At 39.6% G+C, this 24,162-nt stretch overlaps 2 protein-coding genes across 3 annotated transcripts in view; one reads left to right on the top strand and one right to left on the bottom strand.

Annotated features, from left to right (window-relative positions):
* On the top strand, nucleotides 1-5,001 carry LOC135942396 (zinc finger protein 28 homolog). Its single transcript, XM_065488494.1, has 16 exons — nucleotides 1-199; nucleotides 512-640; nucleotides 706-790; nucleotides 844-1,057; nucleotides 1,116-1,225; nucleotides 1,285-1,471; nucleotides 1,526-1,665; nucleotides 1,726-1,850; nucleotides 1,904-2,011; nucleotides 2,065-2,276; nucleotides 2,332-2,632; nucleotides 2,804-3,073; nucleotides 3,131-3,343; nucleotides 3,399-3,506; nucleotides 4,558-4,695; nucleotides 4,749-5,001. Exons 1-16 carry the CDS (start codon nucleotides 47-49, stop codon nucleotides 4,902-4,904), a joined length of 2,649 nt encoding a protein of 882 aa, XP_065344566.1. The 5' UTR covers nucleotides 1-46; the 3' UTR covers nucleotides 4,905-5,001.
* The window catches only part of Awh (Arrowhead), a 24,598-nt gene continuing 5,426 nt past the window's right edge, over nucleotides 4,991-24,162 (bottom strand). Inside the window, exons 2-6 of one of the 2 annotated variants that reach the window (XM_065488498.1) lie at nucleotides 17,273-17,454; nucleotides 8,706-8,920; nucleotides 7,082-7,321; nucleotides 6,425-6,604; nucleotides 4,991-5,673 (exon numbers count right to left, since the gene is read on the bottom strand). In XM_065488498.1, coding sequence (XP_065344570.1) covers nucleotides 5,600-5,673; nucleotides 6,425-6,604; nucleotides 7,082-7,321; nucleotides 8,706-8,920; nucleotides 17,273-17,454 — 891 coding nt within the window. In that variant the 3' untranslated portion in view covers nucleotides 4,991-5,599. Of the gene's footprint in view, nucleotides 5,674-6,424; nucleotides 6,605-7,081; nucleotides 7,322-8,705; nucleotides 8,924-17,272; nucleotides 17,455-24,162 lie in introns of both variants that reach the window. The other variant, XM_065488497.1, reaches the window with a different exon arrangement.

Below are 24,162 nucleotides of genomic sequence, written 5' to 3' on the forward strand. Positions count from 1 at the left end.
CCTAAACATTTAAAATCGCGATGAGCTGCGTCGATCAGTGCTAAAAATGAGTTCTGATTTTATTTTCTCGGACAATCTTCTATACAATTCTGATATTTGCCGTTTGTGCGGTGAAAAAAATTCCAACGGAGAGCTACTGTTCAACGAGGAAGACGAGAATGCTTTAGGTTTTCTTGTAAATAAATATTTGCCCGTGAAGGTAAGACCAGATCCTGATGTAAAAAATGAAAATTACAATTTAGGATGAATTTATTGCTCTACAACAAGTAAACACACTAATTAAATTGTTTTTATATGGTGTGTATTTTTATTTAAAAATTCCATCAATTGCGCAGTGAAGCTTTCTTAAAATCCTATTTTAAATATCATTTAATAAAAATATGTACATACGTTAATATTATGATACATTTGATGTAATTCCAGTCCTGGTTAAAATTTAAAATAAATAAATTGTGTTTTTCCAATTCAAAATATTTATCTTTTGAACGGACATTAAACCTTCAATTTTAAGGTCAAAGATGACGGCAAGCTACCTAGAACAATTTGCCCTGGATGCAACATCCAGGTACAAGCTACCATACAGTTCTTTGAACTCCTCGTGGCCGGCCAACAGAAAATCAGGTCTCTGTTTGCAGAGCAGGTACAGGCATTTTCATACAACATAATTACATGAGTTATATTAATATCCATCATTGATTTTCTCAGCGGGAGCAAGAGAAAAAAATGGCCATCGGAATAGCCAATATTCCGGAAGTTGAAGGAGAGGATGGAAAATTGTACATGATGATTAGTAGGTGCTTTTTATGCAAAAAAATAACTATATGAAAATGTTTTTCCTACCAGCTGTACCAAGCGAAAAGGAAACAATGTACCCTGACGATGATCCTATTTCATTAAAAATGGAAGGACTAGATAGGCCAAGGAAGAAACGAGGGCGGCCAAGGAAGCAAGAGCCTGAAGCGGTTCCACAAGAAAAAGCTCCTATTACTACAGTTGAGCCAGAGGCAGAGGTTGATGCTGATGGCCGAATTAAGAGAAAGCGAAAAATTCCACAGAGGTTTTCCTTCTTTTGCACTGCTCATCATTTTTTCAATAACTCGTATGTTAAAATATAGATTTTTGGAGTCGGTTGCTGGTTCTGAATTGGAGCGAGTCTTCAAGGAGCAAGGAGTAATTGATGATGACGACAGAGAACGCATATTTGTTGATGGTCTTTCATCTGCTGGTTGGATTAAATGATTCTATCATTTTGTATCACTCCTTGTCTAATTTTTCATCTTGCAGAGAAAGTAACTCAAGTTATTGGACGAACTGTCAACCAAGATGGTGAAGATCTTGGTGGAGTGATAGTTCTGACAAAATCAAAAGGTCTGTCAGAGGATCGCCAAAGCTTCAGGCCCAAGAAAAAGCTTTTCACTTGCAGCATTTGCCAAAAGTCTTTTGCAAAACGAAAGCTTTTTCAAATTCACAGGTAGGCCCAAGAGTTTTTATCAAAAGATAATTTTTTCTAAATAGAAATGAATAGAATTCAGGATCATAGCTGGAAATTCGAGTGTGAGGTTTGCAAGGAACACTTCCTTGATGAGGAGTCGGTTCGTTCTCATCAAGCCTTGTCAAGTCATGAAGGCGTCATCAATCTTGATGACAAAATTGATGAGCTTGATGGTAAGGATGGATTAACACTTCAGGAATAATTAATATTGTATGTGCATTATTGTTCATCAGATGAGATTTTGGATCCACTAGACTTTTTGTCGGTTGAAACATCAGTTGATCCAAATTCTGCAGGAGATCAGGTATTTGTTTGCCCAGCATGCCAGGTGTCATTCATGTCCGCTGATCTTCTATTGGTAAGTAAACATGATTGATTTATTCACAAGAAACCCTTCAATTTTGATTGCAGGCTCACATGAAGTCAGAGCATGAAGGTCTGAAACCTTTCAAATGTAGCCAATGTGTCAAAGCGTTTGCCTTCCCTAAGAGTCTAGCAAGACACTTGGAACTCTCTCACGTAAGTTAAATGTTGAACCTCTTTGGAACTGTCTAAGGAAATCATTTAAATAGGGAGTTAAAGATTCCAGCCTGGACAAATTCAACGAAAAGCAAGATTCGATTTGTAAAGTTTGCGATAAGAAGTTCAACAGCCTGAGCTCTCTGTTTTATCACAAAGAAAAAGAACACGGTCCTGGCATTCTATTTGCCTGCAATAAGTGTGACAAGTCTTTCAAACACAGACAGCTGCTTCAGAGGCATCAACTTGTTCACACAGAAGAAAGGTACTCATTTCATTAGCTTACACTTGGTTTAGATCTGACACTATCATATTTTCAGACCATATGTTTGCACTGTTTGCACAACGTCGTTCAAGACAAAGCCAAATCTTACCAGTCACATGGTTATTCACACGGGAGAGAAGAAATTCTTTTGTGACCGCTGTGGGCAGCAATTCGCACACAAGACGAGCCTTGTCCTCCATCACCGCTGGCACAATGGCGAAAAACCATATCAGTGCAAATACTGCAAAAAGGCTTTCTCTCAAAATGGAAATCTGCGAGAGCACATGCGCATTCACACAGGGGAAAAGCCATTCTTTTGCAATTTTTGTGGCCGCAGCTTCACCACCTCGTCTCAGGTACCTTCAATGAAAATTTCTAGATTCAAGCTATCTCAAAATCTCTTGCTAGTCCAACAATTAATTAATTAATAAACATTAATTTAAAAAACATGTAATCTGTGAAGGTGAAAATAATTTGTCCTTCCTCTTCTTAAAGAATTAACACGCTGATTTTCAATATATTTGCAGTTTAAACTTCACATTAAAAGGCACACTGGTGAGCGTCCGTGGAAATGTGAATTCTGCTCAAAAACCTTCCTTCACAAAGACACTTGGAAGTGTCACGTCCGTCGCCACAAAGGAGAGAAACCATACGCATGCGACTACTGTCAGCGTGGCTTCACTGAACACTGGGCTCTTCGAAAGCATTTACGGATCCACACAGGCGAGAAACCGTACGTGTGCGAAATATGCAACAAGGCGTTTGCTGACTGCTCAAACTTAAACAAGCACAAAAAGGTTAACTATTATTTCCCAGTTGTCTTTGTTTGAGAATAAACTTTCATTTAAATCTAGGTTCACCGAGGCTTGCCTGAGAGTGGAGCCAAGTCTGAAGCTGAAGAAGGAAGCGTTGTCCTGCAACTGGTTGGAGAGGAAGATGAAAACGGAACTCTTCCTGTGATTTATGTTTCATACAACCAGCAAGCAGCAGCTGAAGATGTTGATAATCACGAAAACCAACCAGAACTTGTTACATCAGCGGGATCCGTTCTTCGGCAGATCACAAATGTAGATTTTACAGCTGTTGCTGTGACATTTTAATAAACCTTTATGTTTGACTCAGGTTGAGCAGACTGGATTGGTTCTTGGCACTGTAGATGGGCAAGAGGTTATCTTGAATACACTCGGTGGAGAGCTTCCTATGGTTGTTCCAGCGCAGTCTCAATTGCAGGTATTTGTTCAGTAGAAAATTACTTTCCTCACATATCTGGTGCAGAGAAATGCAAAACACCCCAAGATTTTTTAATTCGCGCTTTTTCCTTTATAATATAACAGTTGTTATTACTATTCATTTTATTGGACACCATCGGTGTACAACTAACAGTCAATTACAAATTTATTTACTATAACGGAATGCTTGAGATAAAGATAAAGGTTTTTTGACACAGTCTAGTAAATGGTACATACTAGAAAGCAAAGAATCACAATAATTACATTTACAATTAGCGGTGACATCGAGATGAAAACATTTATGTGAACAGATGAGGAAATGATAGCCATGAAAAGAATATCTAGTTAACATTGCCCTGTCTTTACAATTTGTATTAGTCCAATCCAAATTACACATAGCAGGGGTTTCAAAACATTTTGGGTCAATAGATTGTAATATAACAGTTGCTCTTAAATAACATTTCAATGCCTTGTTGGAGTCGGTGTCGTAAGATTTAAACACGACAAGTAATAACTCAACTACATATTTATTCACAAAATGAACAAGAGGTCGTGAAATCTTTTGTTAGAAATTCATGTCATGACGTGTGGAGTTTATTTGAAACATACCTACTTGAGATTCTGGATTCTGGAACTTACTTTGCAAATGTCTGGAATTTTCTTATACCAACAAATGGGGAGAATCACTACAGCCGACTCGCCACTTGCTGGTCCGCACCTTTCCAGTGGCTTTAGGGACAATTAATGTCTGACGTTTCAATCAAAGACCTTGGTTCAGGGAGGCGAAAGGTTGGCCACATTGGGCCCAGGCTTCTCTGCGGCCACTCGGGCCCCATATTAACCGCCCGGCAGTGTTGTTCTGTTGTTGGGACCCGCTGAGCTCATAACCCACAGAATGTGCTGAGCAAAGGTTTAAAAAACAAATCTTGAAGTGCATTTTGCTATAGATAATTTGTCCATTTTGAAATTAGTAAATTTGATTCAGTTAAATTAATGTTCTACAAATTTTTTGAAACCATAATATATATGATTTGTCATGTTGTTGTTTCCAGCTTCCTGAGGGGATTGATGCTACTGGTGCCACTCTACAGATGCAGGCTGGAGAAGACGGGGTGAGATTACCAGTGACTCTGGCAGTTGAAGATGGCCAACTGGTGGCGCACATTCCGACTTCATCTGACTTTATGAAGGTATGGCAACCATAAATCCCAAATTTTGATATATAACTCAATTTAATATGCAGGAAAAGGAGAGTTCTAAAAGTAGCAAAGGTGCCATGAAAGACGTCCCCCCTGTGCAGTTCCAGTTAGTCACAGAAGATGGAAGAGCCGTACAACTGATATCCAACGCAACTGACGCATCAGCAGCGTTTAGCATTGACTTCAGTGAAGAGTCTTAACTGATGTAATGCTCCAAAATGTGAAATTTTATGTACATAAATAAATATATGTCTGGAGAGCATATTTGTTTGTTCTTCAAATCCAATTTAACTTGTACTTTTAAGTTTTATTTGTCACTATTGAAATACACCACTTTGCACAATAGCTGAACATTGATTTGGCTTTAAAGTTGCTTCTTCTTAAGTGTGGAAATTTACATATTTGTGCAAGATTTAGTTCATTATGAATTGAATATATTTACAGATCTCTCTTGCCTAGTGCTTGGTTACTTTTCTATTTTCTGCCGCAGTCTAGAATGCACATTTATAAGTTGCACAATGAAGTAACATTGATTTTCCTATCATGACATTAAAAGATTCATGTAAAACTTGAAGCTTAATATTTTCGTTAGCAATACAACCATTTCTGTTTTTTGCAGTACAAAAATTTTTGGGCAAGGCTGATCTGTTGTTTTTACAATTTTTCTGAATTCTTACTTTGACACAAATCACAAATATGCAGAACAAAACAATCATTTACAACACTTTATAGAGCGAACAAAATTTTTTGGAGTCCCTTACTCTTAAATCTCAGCATCAGGCCTATCACACTGTAGTCAAGTACACTGGGAGATGAAACAGCAGCCACAACTAAAGTTGGTATTTCTGCTATCCTGGTAAGTCGCTACAGTTGCCTTAAATGCTGCGATGCGTCTTCACACTTCTCCTCTCATACAGGTCATTAGGGAGTCATCTGTCATTTCATCAATGGACGAATTCTCACCAGAAACTGCAATAATGAATTAAAAATTTCTCAAGTCCATAAATTTGCATTCAAATTGAGAGTATAAATAGTGAAATTTCTTAGAACCACTCAAACAGTTGCGAATGTAAATTTTCAATTTATGAGCCTTTAAAATATTCAAGAAAGGTTCCTGACTAAACAATAACGAAAGCTTTTGACCAGGCGCTATGTTTTCTCTGGATTAACTGAGAATATTAAAATCATTTTGAGTTCATTCACATTTAAGAAGGTTCAATTCAATTAAATTTCAAATAATATATACGTAATATAATATTACGTATCACAAGCTATCACAAGTTTCAAATATGGAGAGAATTAGTAAATTACATTAAATTAAATATGTTTATAAATTGTATGCCACATATATTCAAAAAAGAAAAAAAGCAAATCATCGCATTTCCTTTTTTATATTTTAAATGTTTTATCACAAGATGACACGGCTTCTCAAACAATTATCTTGACTTTGGGTCAGTCATCTTTTTCACTGAATAGCGTGCTCGCGAAATTATTTTTGTTATTATCATAAAAAGTATATTTAACATTGCTCTTGTTTGTAGTTTTTGCATATTGTGATTTGTGCCTCATTCCTATTTTCTATTCAACGAGATGATTTTATTTTTCTTTTTAATCGATTTTTACAGGTGTAACCTATTTAACTAGCTGTACATTTGATAACTATAGAGACAACAGGGTCTATCCTGAAAAAATCAAGCTTTTTTTCTCTCAACAAAATTACCGTTGGGACTGAAGATTGGGGTTGTGTTGCCGCCTTTGTTATTATTGTTGTTGTTCTGCTGCTGCAACGAGTAGGTGAGGTGAAGATTTATGTGTCGGCCATACCCTGCTCCTGGCACAGCTCCTGAGCAAGGTGACAGCTCACCCTGGTCTCTGAGCTGTGAGTTTGAATGGTGATGAACTGAAACAAAAAATTTCTGATCAAAATATATGCATTGAAAGAAAAATTAAATTCTTTCAATTTGAACATGAAAAAATTAATTTTACACGTGTTTATTTTTTAGAGTCATACTTTTTTAAGGTTATACGTATATATTTATATATGAGTATATTTTTATAATTTGGCCTTTGGGAAGAAATATTTTTTAAGTGTGCGGGGATGAGAGCAGCCGTGTTTGTTTCTACGCGATTGCGCCCGCTTGTTCTGCAAGGGACGTGACAGGGAGGAGCAGAGAGAAGGCGCGCTCGGAAGTTCGTTGAGGGCTCTTGCGCCGACAGGGCGGGGCCACCGACTCTTATGAATGCAAATCGCAACATAGCCATCCCGCTTGAACAAGGTTTTGTCTCGCGGGCTCGAGTCCCAGCAGAAGGGAATGACAAATTTTGCCACTTGATAAAAACACTCATTCGGAGAAAAAAAAATCAGCGGAGTACTTACGATTAGATTTTATTTTTCCTGTGTGTAAATGCTTCTTTTGCCTCGCTCTCGAGTTTTGAAACCAGACTTGCGTCACCCTCTTGCTAAGACCTGTAATTTGCGCTATCCTCTCCAAGTCCTGGCCGTCGGGGTTGGAGTCGAGCTGGAAGTTAGCTTGCAACACCTGCAACTGTTCCTCGGTGAAGGTGGTGCGCACCCTCTTCGCCTTGTTCTTCTGATAACTTTCTGAATCACCGCCATCTGTAACACGCCCAGCAAAACCCTGAATCAGCACTTACAATAAACACTCTGGCATCAATATAGTACGACACCAAGTGCGCGTAGCATTATTTGCAATATGTGCGAGAAATTTAAAAAGTGAGAAAAAAAAATAAAATGACTATTAATCGGGCGGATGACATTTAGTAAAAACATGAAAATTTTGTCATTCCCGAAATTTCCATCTGTACAAACAAAACAGGCTGGAAAATTTTCGTATTTTACCAATTTAGAATGAAGATCGGCCTAATTTAATTACTTCCGCGCCGCCTGTCGCAGATTTTCCGCTCAATTAGTCCGACTAGGGAACAAATATTGAAATAATTGGAGCTCCCCGGCGTCCGGCGGCGCGTTTCGAGATATAAACAGAGTGGCGTCACAGCCGTCATTAATTTAATTATGCGCGTTCGCGCTCGAATGGACCCGCTGCTGACTCGGTTTTGCAGCCTTTATTGAATAATCGCGGCTCCATTGTCAGCAGCACCGCGCTCGGCAACAACTGCTGAAAATGCAGCCAGCACAAAATCAATCGAGTGCGGGGGCGAGTTAACGGGGGGTGGCAATCGCGTGCGGGGGAGAGCGAGAGAAATAGAGAGAGCGGGATGACCTATGACCTCAACTCATCGCCGGTGAGGCTGGCAAAAGTCGTAGGGGTTGATAAACAAAAGTTCCCTGCCCGTCGGCAGAAAGTCCCAGCGCCGGGGATCAAAAGGAAAAGCAGGTTGAAGATGCCGGGTAAGGAAGTTCCGAGATGTGCGGAGATGAATTCGGCTTTGATTGCGCAATGCTATATGAGATGATTTGACTCCATTCACTCTTGTTTTGCCGAGCTGGGCTTTTTCAATGAGCAAATGCTTTAGTTGCTTGGAATGACATGGATTTATTTAAATAAAGGTGTCTAAGAACGTTTTCAAATATCTCTAGTTAAATGACAAACTAATTGTGATTTATTTAGGTAAAACGTAAAATCTGTACTGCTTCATTGGCACGAAGCAATTAAAAAAACTTGTTTGATGGAAGGAAAACTTACCGTGATTTTTTTTACAATTATTGAAGGTATGTGAATCGAGAACATCACATGAAATATTGTATGATTCAAAAGTATGACGCTTCTCCATCGAAATTCAGTAGCAAATTAAAAAAAAAGAGAAAAAAATCACCAAGGCAATATCTTGACACTGGTGTATCACAGGTTGCTTATTTTTATGCTTTGAGATACAAGGCACAAATATGACAAAACGCGAGCGGTCAAGTGACAATCTCCCTGCTAAGTATATTATATCATCTGCTTAATAGATTGTTTCCAACTTATACACAATGAAGCGAGATTCAGAAATGAAAAACGCACTCACAGGCTAAAGCTTACCGTCAGAGGAAGTGCTGCCTCCGTCGATGGTTTCGAGGTAGTGGGTCTTGCAGAGCACTCGTCCATCGTGCAGCGCGAACTCTTCGCCGGTGGACAGTTGTCTCTTGCACGCGTCGCACGCAAAGCATGCTAGGTGGTAGACGTGCTGACGCGCTTTTCGCACCCAGTCCGTCGCAGAAATGGCTCGGAAGCACTTGGCGCACTTGGCGCCGAAACTCCTGGCGCAAACAAAATATTCCTCACACAATCGAACTAATAGAGTCAAAAATATCGAGTAATAATGAAAATGAGTCTCTTCTAAAAAATGCTTTGTACGCAAAACTAAGATCATGCTATTTTGACGCTTCAATGCAAACAAATAAGAGCATCGAGGAAAAGCTCCGTGGGCCTCAAACCGCAGCATGAGGCAGTGTCAACAGGCGCATAGGGTTATTTGCATTCACGCTGTTTCATATTCATAACTATTTACTTGCTGTTTACGTGGTGAGCACACTCGCGTACACACTGAATTCAAACGCGCATAACAACCCTGCATATATGTATGCATATACTTCCCTGCTCTTACTTCGCAGGGATGGAATCCGTAATATATTATTCGCTGTCGTCACCGTTGTCGCGGTTGTTCATTGAAATGCGTGCGTGTTTGTTATTAGATTTCGCTCAGCGGCGGCACAGCACAAACAAAGTTGCGAGCCGCACTCCTGCCGCAAATAACAAACCCCAGCTATGATTACATCCAATCGAATTTTCCCGCTCAAACATTTGCATATTCACCGGCAGCGAGAGCACTTCAAAGCCTTTCGAAAACAAACCCCAATTCGGCACACACATTCGCATATGCGTGCGCGCAGAGTAATGAAATTTTGCCCACTTCGCCTGGCACCTGCAGCGCTGAAAATTCGTTCACCTGAGGCTGTTTTTTTTTTTCATCTGCAAATTTGATTTCGGTTTTCAGCTGGTGCTGTCAGTGGATTTAATTAAGCTTACTCTCTTTTGTTTGCGGTCGGAATTTTTCCACACCTGCGGGAGATAAAATCGCGGACTTAATAAACTAGTGCGAGCGAGGATGTTTATTTAACGCCAATAAAATCAAGGGGACAAGAAACTCGTGATTCCGTCGCTTCAAAGCAAATTAATGCTGCGAGGACAGACACTAAAATTCCATTGAGGCAACTAACGATTTTTTGTCTTGTTAAAATCACACAAGTCATTTTTGCTGATGAGGGCCGAAAAACTAAGTTGATTACACGCAAAACCTTAAGAAAAGTAACGCTGCATATTGCACTAGTTTAAGTCTTTTCCACTTGTCATTAAGTGAAGCTTGGTTATTCCAAATTATATAATAGACAAGTATTGAAAAAGAGTTTGGGAATTTCTTTGAGTTGAAATAAGCCGTCGTGGGCGATTGAAACCCACAAATCTGGCAACTGTCGGGCGTAAAAGGCATAAATCAGCAATTTCGAGTGCCTGAGCATCTAAGCCCGTGTAATCCACGTTGTTCACACGGACCAATCAATAAGAGGCCGCGTCGCAGGGACAATATGCGGAGTGCGCGTGCGGCCACCGTGGCTCGCTCGAATAAAACGGCTGGAAAAGCTGCGGAGGCAGTAAATAAAAAGGTGCTGCGCCGAAGCTGGAGTCCAATAAAATTAGCATAATAATGGCCACGCTTTTGATAAATAGATCGTCCTTTCAGAGAAAATATTTTCGAGCTTGGGAGTGCACAATAAAAGTGTCCTCTGCGGACATTATTACAATTGCGTGGGTCACTGCATTTTTATTTATAACGACGCGCATAGTGAGAGGCGTGTTCTGGATGCGAGGAAAATCATTTCACGCGCGCCGAACGCTGCTGGACATGAGAGAAAGAAGAATCGGGCAATAAAAAAGCGAGGCGCTCTATGAACACCGGTAGTCCCTTATTTCTACATAAAACGACGAGTTGTAAGTCTAGAAAAGCACGTGAATCGCGCTTATCTGCGTATGATCTTTATTGATGCCGGACCGCGGCGAGCAGAGTGGCCGGCGAGCGGGCCACCTCCTACCGCCACTCCGCCTCGATGCATATCGGAATCTCGCGCGGCTTCCAACTATCCCAACGCTATTTCTTTCGTTCCGCTTATGTCAAGCCCTGGACGCGAAATCGAGCTCATTCAGTTTGACTTCGGGAACGAGCTCATTTAAATTAACGCAAATTTCAGGGCCAAATTGTGCACCTGATACAAAATATCGGTCGACATTTTTGACAGTAGACGAAAAGTGAATACACTGAGCATTAGCTTTTCATTTCGTCCTCCGGGGGTTGAAGTTGTTTGTGTATATAAAGCAGTTTAGTTGGGCAAGGAAGGGGACAAATTCTGCTGAATAATGCGGAATAAAATAGCCGAAACATCGGTGTAAGGGGAGTGACAATAAATGACAAAGAGACATGAGACCTTGAAAAAGGGGTCGCAAAGGAAACGAATGTTTTCCTCAACCTCGCTGTGCAGTCAGAAGCATTTAAGACGAAATCGAAACATGTAATAATTATTAATTTTTCGCTTCAATAATTTCATCTCAAACTCCATCATTTGTTTTGGTCCCATATACTTTCAAGGGTTGTATGCTTAATCAGGAGAACTAAGATAATCTTTCTCAGTAAATTCGTATTTCATTTTTTGTCTTTTTATCTGAGTTAAAAAATATATCGGTTAAATACCGCAATACAATAATTATTGTTATGTATAGCAGGAGTCTCCAGGTTTTGAAGTTTTCTTTTGCAAACTCGTCACACATTAAGACGTTAACTGGTTCGCGTTGAGATAAAAACTCGCAAGTTTCTAATTGGCAGGCTTCCAATTCACCATTGGTGTTCGATCGAAGCAGCCAACAGATGTCGCCACCGTTTACTTCCGGTTGAAAGGCACTTACGTTGCGTCTTAAGACTCAATCCTTCTGCTATGAATTCAGCCCTTAAAATGATTTCTTATGATGTGTTGGAAACCTAAATCGGTTCAGCCAATAACCGTAGAAACGTGAAAAACAATATTTTGAAATAAAAAACCTTTCCTGACAATTTTACGGCGATAGTTTTCAGCACATTGAAAGAAATGAGTTGTAAGAGCAGAATGCGCACAGCAGCATGAATCGTAGCGGAAGTTCATTTAAATAAAAAGTAACCTCTGGCGCCATCTATTGGCGGGTTCGAACTCAACTGGCGAATTGTTAAATTAAATTGACCCTGAGTTAAAATACTTCAGGGGTGCAGAGATGATGAGTGTGGATATCGCGTTTTGCTAACAACAAATTCGATCCAAACGCGCAGCAAAGGAGACCCCATGCAGTGCATTTTTGTCTCCAGCATCTAATTTATGGCCTTTTTTCCCGGGTGTTGCATTTTTCCTATGCAAATCAGCTGCGCGGATTTAATAAAACGACTCGCACACTGGCGTATCATCGCTGAATGAAAATTTAATGTTGGAGAATTCCTCCTCCGAGTCGTAAATTTAACGTCAAAAACGCGCGTGCGGAGCAATTATTAATTCCTGAATAATAAAAATCGTGGTGATTAAAACGCTATAGTGGAATGCGATAGGAGGAATTCAGAGCATCCTTTCCTTTTGCTCGCACCGCACCGCACCACGCTGCCGCCGCTGTGCCACTACTAAGGCCATTTTTCATCCTCAGATGTCACCTTTGGAATCTACTTATCGCTCCCCAGGGTTTTGATCTTATCGGTATAACATCTCAGTCAGTCGCCTTTGCAGCGTGTGAGTTACTTTACTACCATTGTGCGTGCCTGTTGCTGAACCTTTTCACACGCATAAATCATTCCATAGCTAAATAAATGCGTGTAAGTTTCGTTTTCGTACACGATGCAGTCCCGCAGATTTGGAAAAATTTAGCAGAGCAACATGACTGGTGAATATAATAATAAGAGATGACAGGGAAAAAGGCTCTCTGTGGGTAAATAGTTAAAAATATAATGCGTCCCATAAACGACTTTAAATTATTAGAAAAAATTGAATTCCAAATTTTTAAGAGGCATTAAAACAATCTTTCGAAGTTCGTAAATTGAATATACAAGTTATTATTGGAAATGTACCATTTTCATAATTACAAATCAACAGAAATTGAATTTGATAATCCATTCATTTGTGAAATTTATTGACGTTTATGATGTATGTTTGCACGCAGAAAACGAGGAGTGTGAAAAGTTGCTGTTTATTATGAAAAATAAGGTGGAGAGAGAAGATATAGAAGAACGGCTGCAGCAGTGAAGAAGTAGCACCTCTAACATTTCAACAACACTCCATAATGTAAATGCCAAGTTAATCTTTCCTAATTTGAGTTAGATTTAAAAACTACAATGCCTTGTTCAATTTAACTACAGTCACGTACAATCCCAAAGATCAATCCAAATTCCAGATCACCAGTTCAAATTTTTAAAGTTATCATAATATGAAATGTACCCAATGTCAGAGATGGCAAAAAGTGGTCAGTTTAGAGACTCGATAAAATGTTCAAATTGCTCAACGGGCTGGGAGGCGCACCGGCGCCGACTCGCTACTTGCTGGTTTGCACCTTTCCAGCATGCGTGATTTGGCTTCACGGGACGAATGTCTAGCGTTTCAATGCAGTCCTCGGTGTGGAGGCAAGTGGCCCTTGAGTGGGCTGGGTCCCTGTGCGGCCTGGTGCGCCCATTTTATCCGTTCGCGGTGTTATTGGGACCCGGGTTTCAGCATTCGTGCTAGTGCAGTGCGCGCCCTTCCCGGTCCTCGAACAGGGATAAAAAGAGCAAAAAAACAATCATAGAAAAGGAAGAGAGATAAATTGGGATTAGGCAATAGTATAAATATTAAGTACATAATCTCAGCTCTTTGTAAAAAGGTATATAACTGCTATATCCAAGGTGTTTGTGTTCATTCCCAGGCCACCCCTGAATTTTGTCCTGTTTCCTGTTTGTCCCTCTAATCGTTCCCTTGAGGATGGAATCATCATGCGTTGAGCTGACGTTTGAAAAAGCAGATCAAAACATTTGAAGACCTGTAGAGGTTGGAGCAAGCGCTGCATACTCGGAGTAAAAGGTATATATGGGAGAACAAAGCGCGCGCGGACCTAAAGTCACATGCAGGGTGAGTGTTTTCCCACACAGCGACCATGACTTGCGCATCGCCGCATGTAACAAAGTATGCATGTATGCGCGGTGTGTCATTTGTCATGAAAATCCGGCCAGCACGTATATGTTAGTACTCGCGTTCATGACACTCGAGCACGGCAGGTCTATCAATTATATCAGCCAGCGAGCGAGCAGATGAAGAAAAGTGCGCTTTACTGCGAGAAAAAGACGAAAGGTGCGCGTTCGCGGCAGCGCGGCTCTTGCAAAACCTTTAGACCTGCTGCGAGAGCTGCGGCGGTAATTGAGAGTGCCTTCTTGGATTATTTATTAACCAGCGCGCTCGATTGCGTGGAAATGCATACAAGAGTATTGTGTCTTGCTCAACAATATCGTTATACTTAGCATTTTATTGCACGCGGACTCAACAAAGTAGCAGTCTATAATGAAATAATGATGATTAGAACGCATAAGGTTGAGTTCACTTTTTATTTTATGATAGAAGGCAAACGGAGAGAGTAAGAATGGAATCATGATTCCATAAGAAATCGTTAAGTTTGAAGAGAAAAATAATTGGAAAAAATAAGGTTCTCATTTTGGTTTGGAATGGAATTCACTTAAAGTTAAGGAATTATCAATTTTACTAGTCAAAAAGTGCAGCTTATTTTAAATGAACAAAAATAGCTCAACTTGAAGGCTGACCAATATTCACATTGCAGGTAGAATATATTATCCAAGATAAATATCTACGTTTGAATATTAACGCGTAGTGCACTGATCGTTTATTTGAAAGTTTTGCTGTCCACACTAAATCAGCAAGTTTTTTCCAAATCATCAAGCACCACTATAATATATTAAAAAATAACTCTGACCACTATATGTATTCTGTCTCTAGATAAACACCAGATGATTGGCATCTTTGTAAACACCAGATCACCCATTGTGCTTCTGCTTCAGTCGTTCTGATATTTCTTTTTGCATGCTGGAGATATTCCAATATGCACATTTTTATATTCAGTGTATTTACCCTGCGATGCATACAGCGTGGTGCCCGCTTTTCGACTGTCACTGTTTTGACTTGATATTTTGATACGAGCAGAAAAGGACGTGCACCGATTCCTATTTTGATATCACCGACATGTTTACCACCCAGCTAGAGCCGCATGCAGATATAATGTGCCGGTTCCATTGTTTAAGCAAATCGCCAGTCATGCCCACTTTCTAGCTAGATCTCTTTTTGCCGGGCCGCAATCAAAATAAATACGAGCACGTCGCTGGCCAACTCGGGCTACGAGATGATGCGGGAACAATGCTTGATCGGAGCATTTTGCCCATCAAAATTTCAAATCCTTTGTCGATAGCAATAAAAACATGACACAAAGAAGTTTTTTATTTATATAATATGTACTGTGACAAATCTCTTTAAAATTAAACTATGACAGTCAAACGGCAGAGTAAATATATAATGTCCATTGTTTTTTCCTTGGCAAAGTTTAAAATCGTTCAATAATCATCATTCATTTTCTTTTGAAAATATATTTGTAAGCTTTATGAAAATTCCATGTAATTTAAATTTGAAATATTTTTATTCAATTATGGAGAAATATTTTGAATACTTCATTGTCTGTCTAACACTAGAAGTTAATATTAAAATTGTACTTTATTAGCTTTGCTCGGAATCCCACAGCTCGATGCAAATGAGATGCTTCATATGGTATAGTTCTTTACTTTATTTATACGTATAACTCTAATTCACTAGAAAAAGAATTAACATTTTTCACTATCCTAATGCTCGTTTTATTGTTGCTTATTATTACTCTCCGCACACAAAAACTACATTGGCCCCAAGGGAAATGGCTGTAATGCGAATAGCGTGCAATAATTATAAATTTAATGTGTGTATGCGAGCCGCGCGCAGCTCGGTGGCTGGCAAAATTTGATACGCGGCCGTAAATTAAGTGCGACTCTTGTATTGTTTGACTGTGCGCCGAGCAATTTCACTCACTGCTCGTTTTTCTGTCTGTCTGTCAGGTGGATGTTGTTGCTCTATTAAGGTATCGCGTTACCCTGCGTGGGGACTATTATTGTTATTAGCCGCCTTCTCTTGCGCACATGCAGTTCCAGAGGAATAGTTCGTTGCCACACACGATTTTACGACTTTTTGCTTGCCAACTGCCAAGGATTTTCTTCTTGGGTTCACGCTAGGAATTTTCTCGTGTGTAACAATATCTCATTTCTCAACCTATATCAAATTAAATATTTTTTCTCTTTTTAAAAAAGGGCGATGTGAAAATTAAAACGGTATTCTGGAGCCAAATTCAGAGTCACCGTAATTGGCGCGGTTTTATTTTGCTCTAATCAATTCGTCGGCTATAAATTTAAAGTCATTAATTTTTCGTTTGATTGTGCTATAACGAGTATTTAGATATAATTGCGAACATCTTGAAAAGTTAAAAAAAATAATGTGCAAAGAGACTAACAACTAACTTCTGTGCCTTAAAAAGGGAAATGTAAAGTTGAAATACCTAAAACAATATACTCAACGGATCACATTCATGTATTGTAAATAAGATTGGGAGGCAAGAGGAAATAAATTTGAGAACAAATGTTCGGGAGACTTTTCACTCATCCCGATCAAAATCTTGCGAAGAAAATCCATTTTTTTATAGAATCACTTAAAGTGCAGTGTAATATTCTTAAATTTCTTGTTTCCCATTTAAATTATAGTTCGAATGAATGCAGGTCATTGTATAAATATAAGATTTAGCTATAGCACCCTACGGCGTGTGTTTGAACTCTCTTTCGGATCTCCCATGTATCATATCGACACCGCAGGCTTGCGGGAAAACAATAAAGGATCACCGTCTGTGAGCCGTGTAGGTCAAGCGTGGTTTGCACACTCTAACACAAGTCGCGCGGCCGATCACAGCAATTATTTTGCGGAGAGAGGTATTTGTGGCATGTCATTATATATACGTTATACCCTGTGCAGCACATTTGTGCTTGGTGCTCGCTAAGGGAACCGGCTGGCTGTGTGGCTCTAAAATAAAGAGGATTATTATTGTGGAGTCACGTTGGGAACATCGATTACCAGGGAAATGATAATAATTCTCGAGGAGAACTTGCAAGTGATGCGATGATAATTTATCATGCTTGATTGACAGCCTAGTGGCTCTTAACGCGCACTTGTCAAACAATGAAAATCCTCCTGGCCACGCAGGAGTGGATGCTGGAGAATCAGAGAAAGGAGCCTCGCGTGCTTTTATTGGGGGGCTCGCCTTTCAGAAGATATAATAAACCGAGTGCCTTTGATTCCCTTCCCAACCGCAGGCCTTTCATTATAGATTAACTCACTATTGAACTGCGAATTGAAAAGATATATCCAACCCTTCCGTGCATGAAGAATTTCACCCTCGGTCCAAAGCATTTTCTAGAATAATCTCCAATTTTGAAAGTCGCGGAAAAAACTCACTTCGCGTAGTCAGCCTTGCAGTATACGGAGTCCTCCTTTATGAAGCAGCTAGGCTGCCTGTCGAGGGCCAATTGACACACGCAGCACCGCAGGCAGTGGGCATGCCAGGGTCTTCCGTTGACCTGCAGCAGGTACTTGTCGGTGATGCACTCGCCGCAGGAAAAACACACGCTGTTCTCTGTCTGCGAAATAGAGCCAATAACATTAATTAGTATTTGAAAAATGCGACCACTCGAGGTTGTTTTCATGTTCAATATAATTAGGTTTTTGTAATTTTTTAACGAGTGCAAATGAATGGCTATACAGAAACATAATAATGTAATCAATTTTGTTTCTGGAAAACCAACTCCTGGTCTGTAATTTTCAAAAACAAACATGCTTTGAGTCTAGATTCGTCCCTAAAAGAGCCGTATGTTTTGAGCTTTATTTTATTTACTCATTCAAGAGTGTATCCTTCTGAATTAAATTAATATTCTACGTCCTCTTGTGTGGAATCCCAGTTTTAAAATTTACTTTTAAAATGTACGTATTAAATTTGATGTAGTAAAGGAGCAGTTGGTTGGAAACTTGAACGAGCGGTGTGAGGCGATCAGTATAAAGGGATTACGCTTGGCGACTTGAGCGACTAATATGAATGACTCCAAGGTATTAGTGTCGCGAAATATTAGCGTCACCGCAAAACAGGTCTATTTTGGCATATCGCTCTTTTAATCCAGCCAGCACTATTTCATTCATGAAATAAGCGCCAGCAGCTGCCCCTTTACTCAAAGGATTTCAACGGCAAGCGCGAATTGTGGCAAATTTCATGCAAAACTCGGCGCTGATTTATGAAAATAAATAAAAGTGATGGTGATCCCCTGCAAGAAACGAGAGCTGCCTTGCTCAAAGAAGGAGGGATTCCTGGTTTGTGTAATGTAACATCACCATCTGCAATAAATAATGCTGTTTTATGGTTGAATTTGTGTTGCACGCGAACGCCAAGACACTTCTTTTTCATTCAACGGTTTGCATGTTTCATCACAGAAATGAAATGATTTCGCATTTTGAATATTAATAATAAACTCTTAGTCTTTATATTAAGAATAAATGACTTAGTCTTTAGTTTGCAGCTAATCAAATAAATTAAATTTTTAAAAAATGTATTTCAGTAAAAGTATATAGGATAGTATCCTATATATTATTAGTCATAATTTCTAATTTCCCATTGGGGTTCGTGATAATAAAAATTGTGCGCCTTTAGTTATTTCGCCTTTATATCTAATCATGCGTGCATTAAGTCCAGTTTCCTTCTCTTCAGGCTGATCCAATTTTATCAGCAGCGAGGTAGGCGCCCTGGCAAAAAATAGATGAAAAACTGGCGAATATATAACTGTTAGCAATAATTAATCCGGACGCTGGGTCCTTTGTTCCCCGCAGCGTGGGCTCATCCCCGCGCTCCGTTCCCGACGTGACCCACAAAGCGAGAGTAATTAAACTAATTTATTCCTGCTGCCAAAGGTTAATTAATAATATGCACGGCTGGACCTCCCTCAAGTGAGCCGCTGATCTGCCGCTGATCTGCCGCTGCGGGCAGCGCGCCACACATCTCGTTGTTCGATTCTCCCGTCGCGACTCTCAGGCCTGCCGTTTTTGCGACTCTTTAATTTAATTTTCTCACAATGAGCTCTTACACACACATAGACAGCGCTCGCTAAATTAATTGTTTCGCACACTTTTTAATTATTCGATCGGTGTTGATGACCACGGGCAGAAAAAATCGTAACGTGTGGCCAGAGGCGCTCCAACGTAACAAATTTGGGGTCGGTCAGAGGTCTAATTGAAAATGGATTTATTTCGCGGTGGCTGCGGCCGTCCAAATACTTTTAAGATAAGACGCTCCGGCTACTGCGGAGAATTCCTGCTGAGGACTAAGATTATTGCTTAATATTCTTTCTGGCTGGATTTTATTCTTCTTTTGGGCATCTCATAACATAAAATTTCATTATCTTGGGCAGAGAATAAAAATATGTTGACAAGCTTTTTACTAAAAATTCGACAGTGCGACAGTTAGGAAAATTTATATGCGTCGAAAGAGGTTTGCAATCATAAGAATGTTTTTCCGGCGGGAAACAGAAAAGAACGTGCAAAGCCTCATTTGTATTTAAATATAAAATGTGGCGCATGTTTGTACCTCATGACTAATTAGATTATAATTAAATTTATGTTATTTTAGCGTTTTGAATGAAAAGACGATGGATTTTTTTTGCTTGTAAAAACGATTATGAACAATTTTAGTGTTTAAAATTTCTATGAACATGAATGATAAATGTTTTGTAATATTCCCATCATTTAGGTGGCATGAGCCAAGATGAAATAACAACGCATAAACAGATCTTGAACAACAACGGGAACAACTCGAGTGAATTTCCTCTCATTGTCAGTTTAACAACCTTTCTAGATAACCCTACTTATTTCATCAGTGATGAGATTTTTAGCTGGCTAAAGAAACTGGCCCGTCCATATTACGACTATGAAGAGGAGCATAAATTTATGACAAAATGAAGTAAAATAAGAACATAATTTTCTTATAATATCAATAAAGCTATCATTTATAAATAAGTTCAACTAAAAAGGGCATTGGCGGTCTTGGTCTGACCCGTCTGACCAAAACAAAAATGTCTTAATCAAAAATATTTAAATTAAAACTTCTTGAAATTAAATAACTGAAAATTTTCACATTTAAAGAAGTAAATACAGAAATATCTTCAAACCAATTACGGATTTATTGAATTGTAAAAATTTTGTTGGTCAAATTAGCGCCACAACGTACTTAAAAAGCTTGTTGCAAAATTTTCCGAGGTTCCTCTCCTCGTCGCATGTCAAAATTTCGCAGAGGAATGAGCTCGGCGACGAAGCATGAAAAGGAACAGAACACAAGCAACAACGATACAGTTTGTTATGATGTCATGATAGATTCGCGGCGCGCGGCTTTATTCACAGCATCACATGCGATAGACTGAATAAGCAAAGATTTTCCTTCTGGCGGCAGCGGCGGTTTTATTACGTCTGTCACTGGCTGTTGATGGCGCCATCCATCATGCCGAAAGAGTCAAAGGAACCGGGAATCGCATTCATCATTCTATTAAATTATTAATCCTGCAATAACTCCTCTGCACTCGCCAAGCGGAAGAAATTCTTTTCTTGCACGCTTGTCGACATTCCCTTGCGCGCGACATTGTGCAAATACACGTATATGGACGAGACCTGTATTTTTTTTCTCAAAAAGGAACTCGATTTGTAAAAGGCTATTCTTGTGATTATGCAAGGTTTCTCTTTTTAGAGGCAAAATTGTTTTTCTCTTAAGCGTAGTTATGTTACTTTTGAGTGACTTGCAAAAATTTAGATTGTAAATCAGAAGAGCATCCCCCTTTTCCGTAATTTTATCCTTTGGTGGAACCAAATTTGATGTCTTCAACTAACATAAATTTTTAACCCTGTTTAACCCAAGAAATATTTTGTTAAGTAGACATCATAATTATCATCAGATTTGCCTGTCAAACTGTTTTGCAATTAATATTATATGTACAATCTTCTGCACTTTTTTCATGGATCAGTTTCATAGTTTTGAAAATTTTTTCAATTGCAATAATCTTTCGAAGCATACAAATAATATTCAGGGTGAAGCTTTCCGCCAAAGGAATGCGCGTGTCTCATTGACTGAGGTATAAAAAAATATCCCCATTGAGGACGGACAATTTTATCGCCTACATATAGGATGTGGCGGCCACTTGAAAAAAAGCAACAAAAGAGCTGCACAGCAGAGAGATGCGGTCTAGAGCCGCCGCACATTATACGTATTAAGACGGAGCCACGCACGTTATTAATCACTGCGGCACCGCGCCGTGTCAGCCGAAGGGGTTGCGATTCGAAACTTTAATTGATAAAAGATGACCCAGAAGGAATTAATAGACTCTCGCTCTTATATATCGCGCGCGTCTTGTGATTAATGGATGCTGTTACACCACCCGTATACTTGTATTGTGGCTATTCAAGAAAAATATACAAATACTTTCGATTATTCTGAAGTCCCTTAAAAGGGATCAAAATATCGTCCACTCTTGAAAAATTCTCTCATACCAAATTAATAAAAGCAGAAACCATAGAGAAAGACATTTGGGTGTTTATTTATTTGATTTGGGAGCAACTAGAGGCAATCTACGCTTCACTAATATAACTTATGCCTTCCTCGTGGCCGTGCCAAGATGTAATCAGTTTAAGAGCGTGCGAAACTGCGAGCGAGTTGGACAAATTAAATTGTATATGCCCTGCGTCGCCGGCATGAAATACGCGACTCAATTCGCATTCACGATGCGAGCTGCTACCCACTGATGGGCATAAACATAGGCAATGCTCGGGATTTCGGACCGCTTTATGTCTGACACAGCACTACTGCTGCGGAAAAGGGCTACTTTGAAAGGCTCTTATTACCGTAAAAGTGGGTTAGCAAATGGAGCAAAATGAATCAAGTTTGGATTGAAATCTTGCACGAGATTTTAATTAGTTTATTTTCAACGGGAAATATTTTAATTGTTTACTACGCAATTCAGCGGTTAAATGCTACTTGTAGTAAATTGCAACAGTAAAGATACGACAAAATTTGAAACAAGAAGCACTTATAGAGATACTATGCAGTTGATTATACTGTATATACACAACACCAGACAATTAATAAACAATCGTTTTTAAGGGGTCTAAAACAGTAGATTAGCATCAAATCTTGGAAGATAATAATTCAATAATGAAAAAACAGGCTTTTCATCTATTTCTCAAGGATGTAATTTCGAATCAATTCAATAAAATTGCGGAATCATAATTAACTAGCAATAAGCAGCGAAGAATAGTCGCTATTGTTGGCAGATTTGATAACAGTTAAAATCCAAAGTAAAAACATGATTTTATATAGATTTTTCAGTTAAACCCACAAGACACATTCAAAATATTTGGTTTCGCAGCTGCTGATGATGCCCAGGCCGACGGTAGACGTCTGTTAAGAACGCATATAACTCTGAAAACGCGTCAAGCCAAGAAAGCCATACAGCCATTCGCGAACCACAAAATGCGAGTTCCCGAAATGAGCAGCAGCACACAGAGTTTGGTTTTCCTCTTTTTATGGGCGTTTAAAATGCCAACGGGAGGTCTGCTGTTTGCTGCTCACTCTCTTGATCGCTCGCTCGCTCGCTCTCGCGAGCGAGAGAGAGAGAGAGAGAGAGAGAGAGCCAGCGGAGAGGTGATGTGCGTGTGTTGAGAGTCCCACAGATTTTTTGTGTGCGACAGAGGACCGTTGACACAGCGCGTACTACAAGGCCGTAAACATATCGGACAAACTGCGCGCCAGTTCATATACGCGACAATAAAACACTCCATCTTTGTGCCATTACTCGACTCGGCTGCTCTTCTCACCTGGCATGGCAGGCACCCTCTCCCCCAATATTGATATTATATTGCCGGGGGCTTGATATCACTCGCATAGGCAGGGCGTGCGGAAAAACGAGCAGCCAACCAACCATCTGCCCTTGCATTATAATATAATGGATTTGTATGTTTAGAGCCGAGCAGAGATAAATGAATGTGCACGGCATCTCCAACCGCAAATCGCGGCGTGATCGTCTCAGGGGTGTCACGCGCCATTAGCCGGCAAAGGGTGCGCTGCGAGTCAGGGGTGGATTCGTGGAACAGATTGTCGCAGCTTTTGTGTTTTGAATTATGGAGGTTTGACTTTATATGGCACTCGTTGCAAAATGCTGTTGCGGTTATTCGATTTTCTCGTTTCGGATATGATTATCCAAAAAAAATTAGTTCTAAAATACGAGTTTAACATTTTCAGATAGAAATTAAGAAACTCTCTTACTAACCTAAAAATATTTTTAAAGGTTGTAAGAAGAAAAATTGCAAGTTAGTGATAAAAATAAGTTGCGTATACAAAATTACGAGTTCGCAAGGAACCTTACTTGGTCCTATTCTTGACAGCAATTAAAAATCCGGCTAAACATATATATTCTGGTTTAATGAATGAAGACATATATTTGAAATGAAAACGGAAGCCTAGAAGCCGTGCTGAATTAATTGTTAAAACAAGGCAGCTGTCAATGGTACACGCGAAACACTACTCCCATATTTTGCACCTATCCTCTCTCCGCGCATATACGCAACAAAAGAGTCAGCGAGGGGCATGGGGTATAATTTATGTTCAGGCCGTTCCAGCTCTAGGCAAAAGGAAGCGATAGGCTTCGAAATAAAAAAAGCTATCTTGCTGAACTTAACGAATCTTCAACATTGTAGAATACACGTATTATATACTAATTCTTTAGCGATAATATAGCTTTTTTAAGAACCTCTGCTCAGCACTTTCCCATGGGCTGTGAGCTCACAGAGTCCCAATTAACAACATCGCCGAGCGAATAACATGGGGTCCGAGTATGGCCGCAGAAGATATTGGACCCAATGTGGCCATCTTTTCGCCTCATCGCACTGAGATCTTTAATTGAAACGCCAGAACTTTGTTCCTAAAGGCGCTGGAAAGGTGCAAAGACCAGCAAGTGGTAAGTCGACTTTGGTGCGCCTCCCAGCCCGTTGAGCTATTTGAGCATTTCGAGTCACTCAAAACTATAAACCACATTTTGTCATCTCTGCTGACATTGGGCCCCGAACTGCTCAAAGCGAATCCAAAGCGAATCAAAATGAACTGTAGTAAAAATTAGAGGAGTTTTTAAATGCAGTAAACTCTAGAACATAAATATGCCGAGTATTCTAATGTTGAATGGAAGCATACTGTGGCTGGCGAGCAGTTTTCTCAAAAACCCGCATTTTTCCGGAAAAAGCCACTAAATTGCAAAAAAAACTGTTTTTTTCGG

The sequence above is a fragment of the Cloeon dipterum genome, chromosome 4, assembly GCF_949628265.1.
Source record: "Cloeon dipterum chromosome 4, ieCloDipt1.1, whole genome shotgun sequence".
Taxonomy (NCBI): domain Eukaryota; kingdom Metazoa; phylum Arthropoda; class Insecta; order Ephemeroptera; family Baetidae; genus Cloeon; species Cloeon dipterum.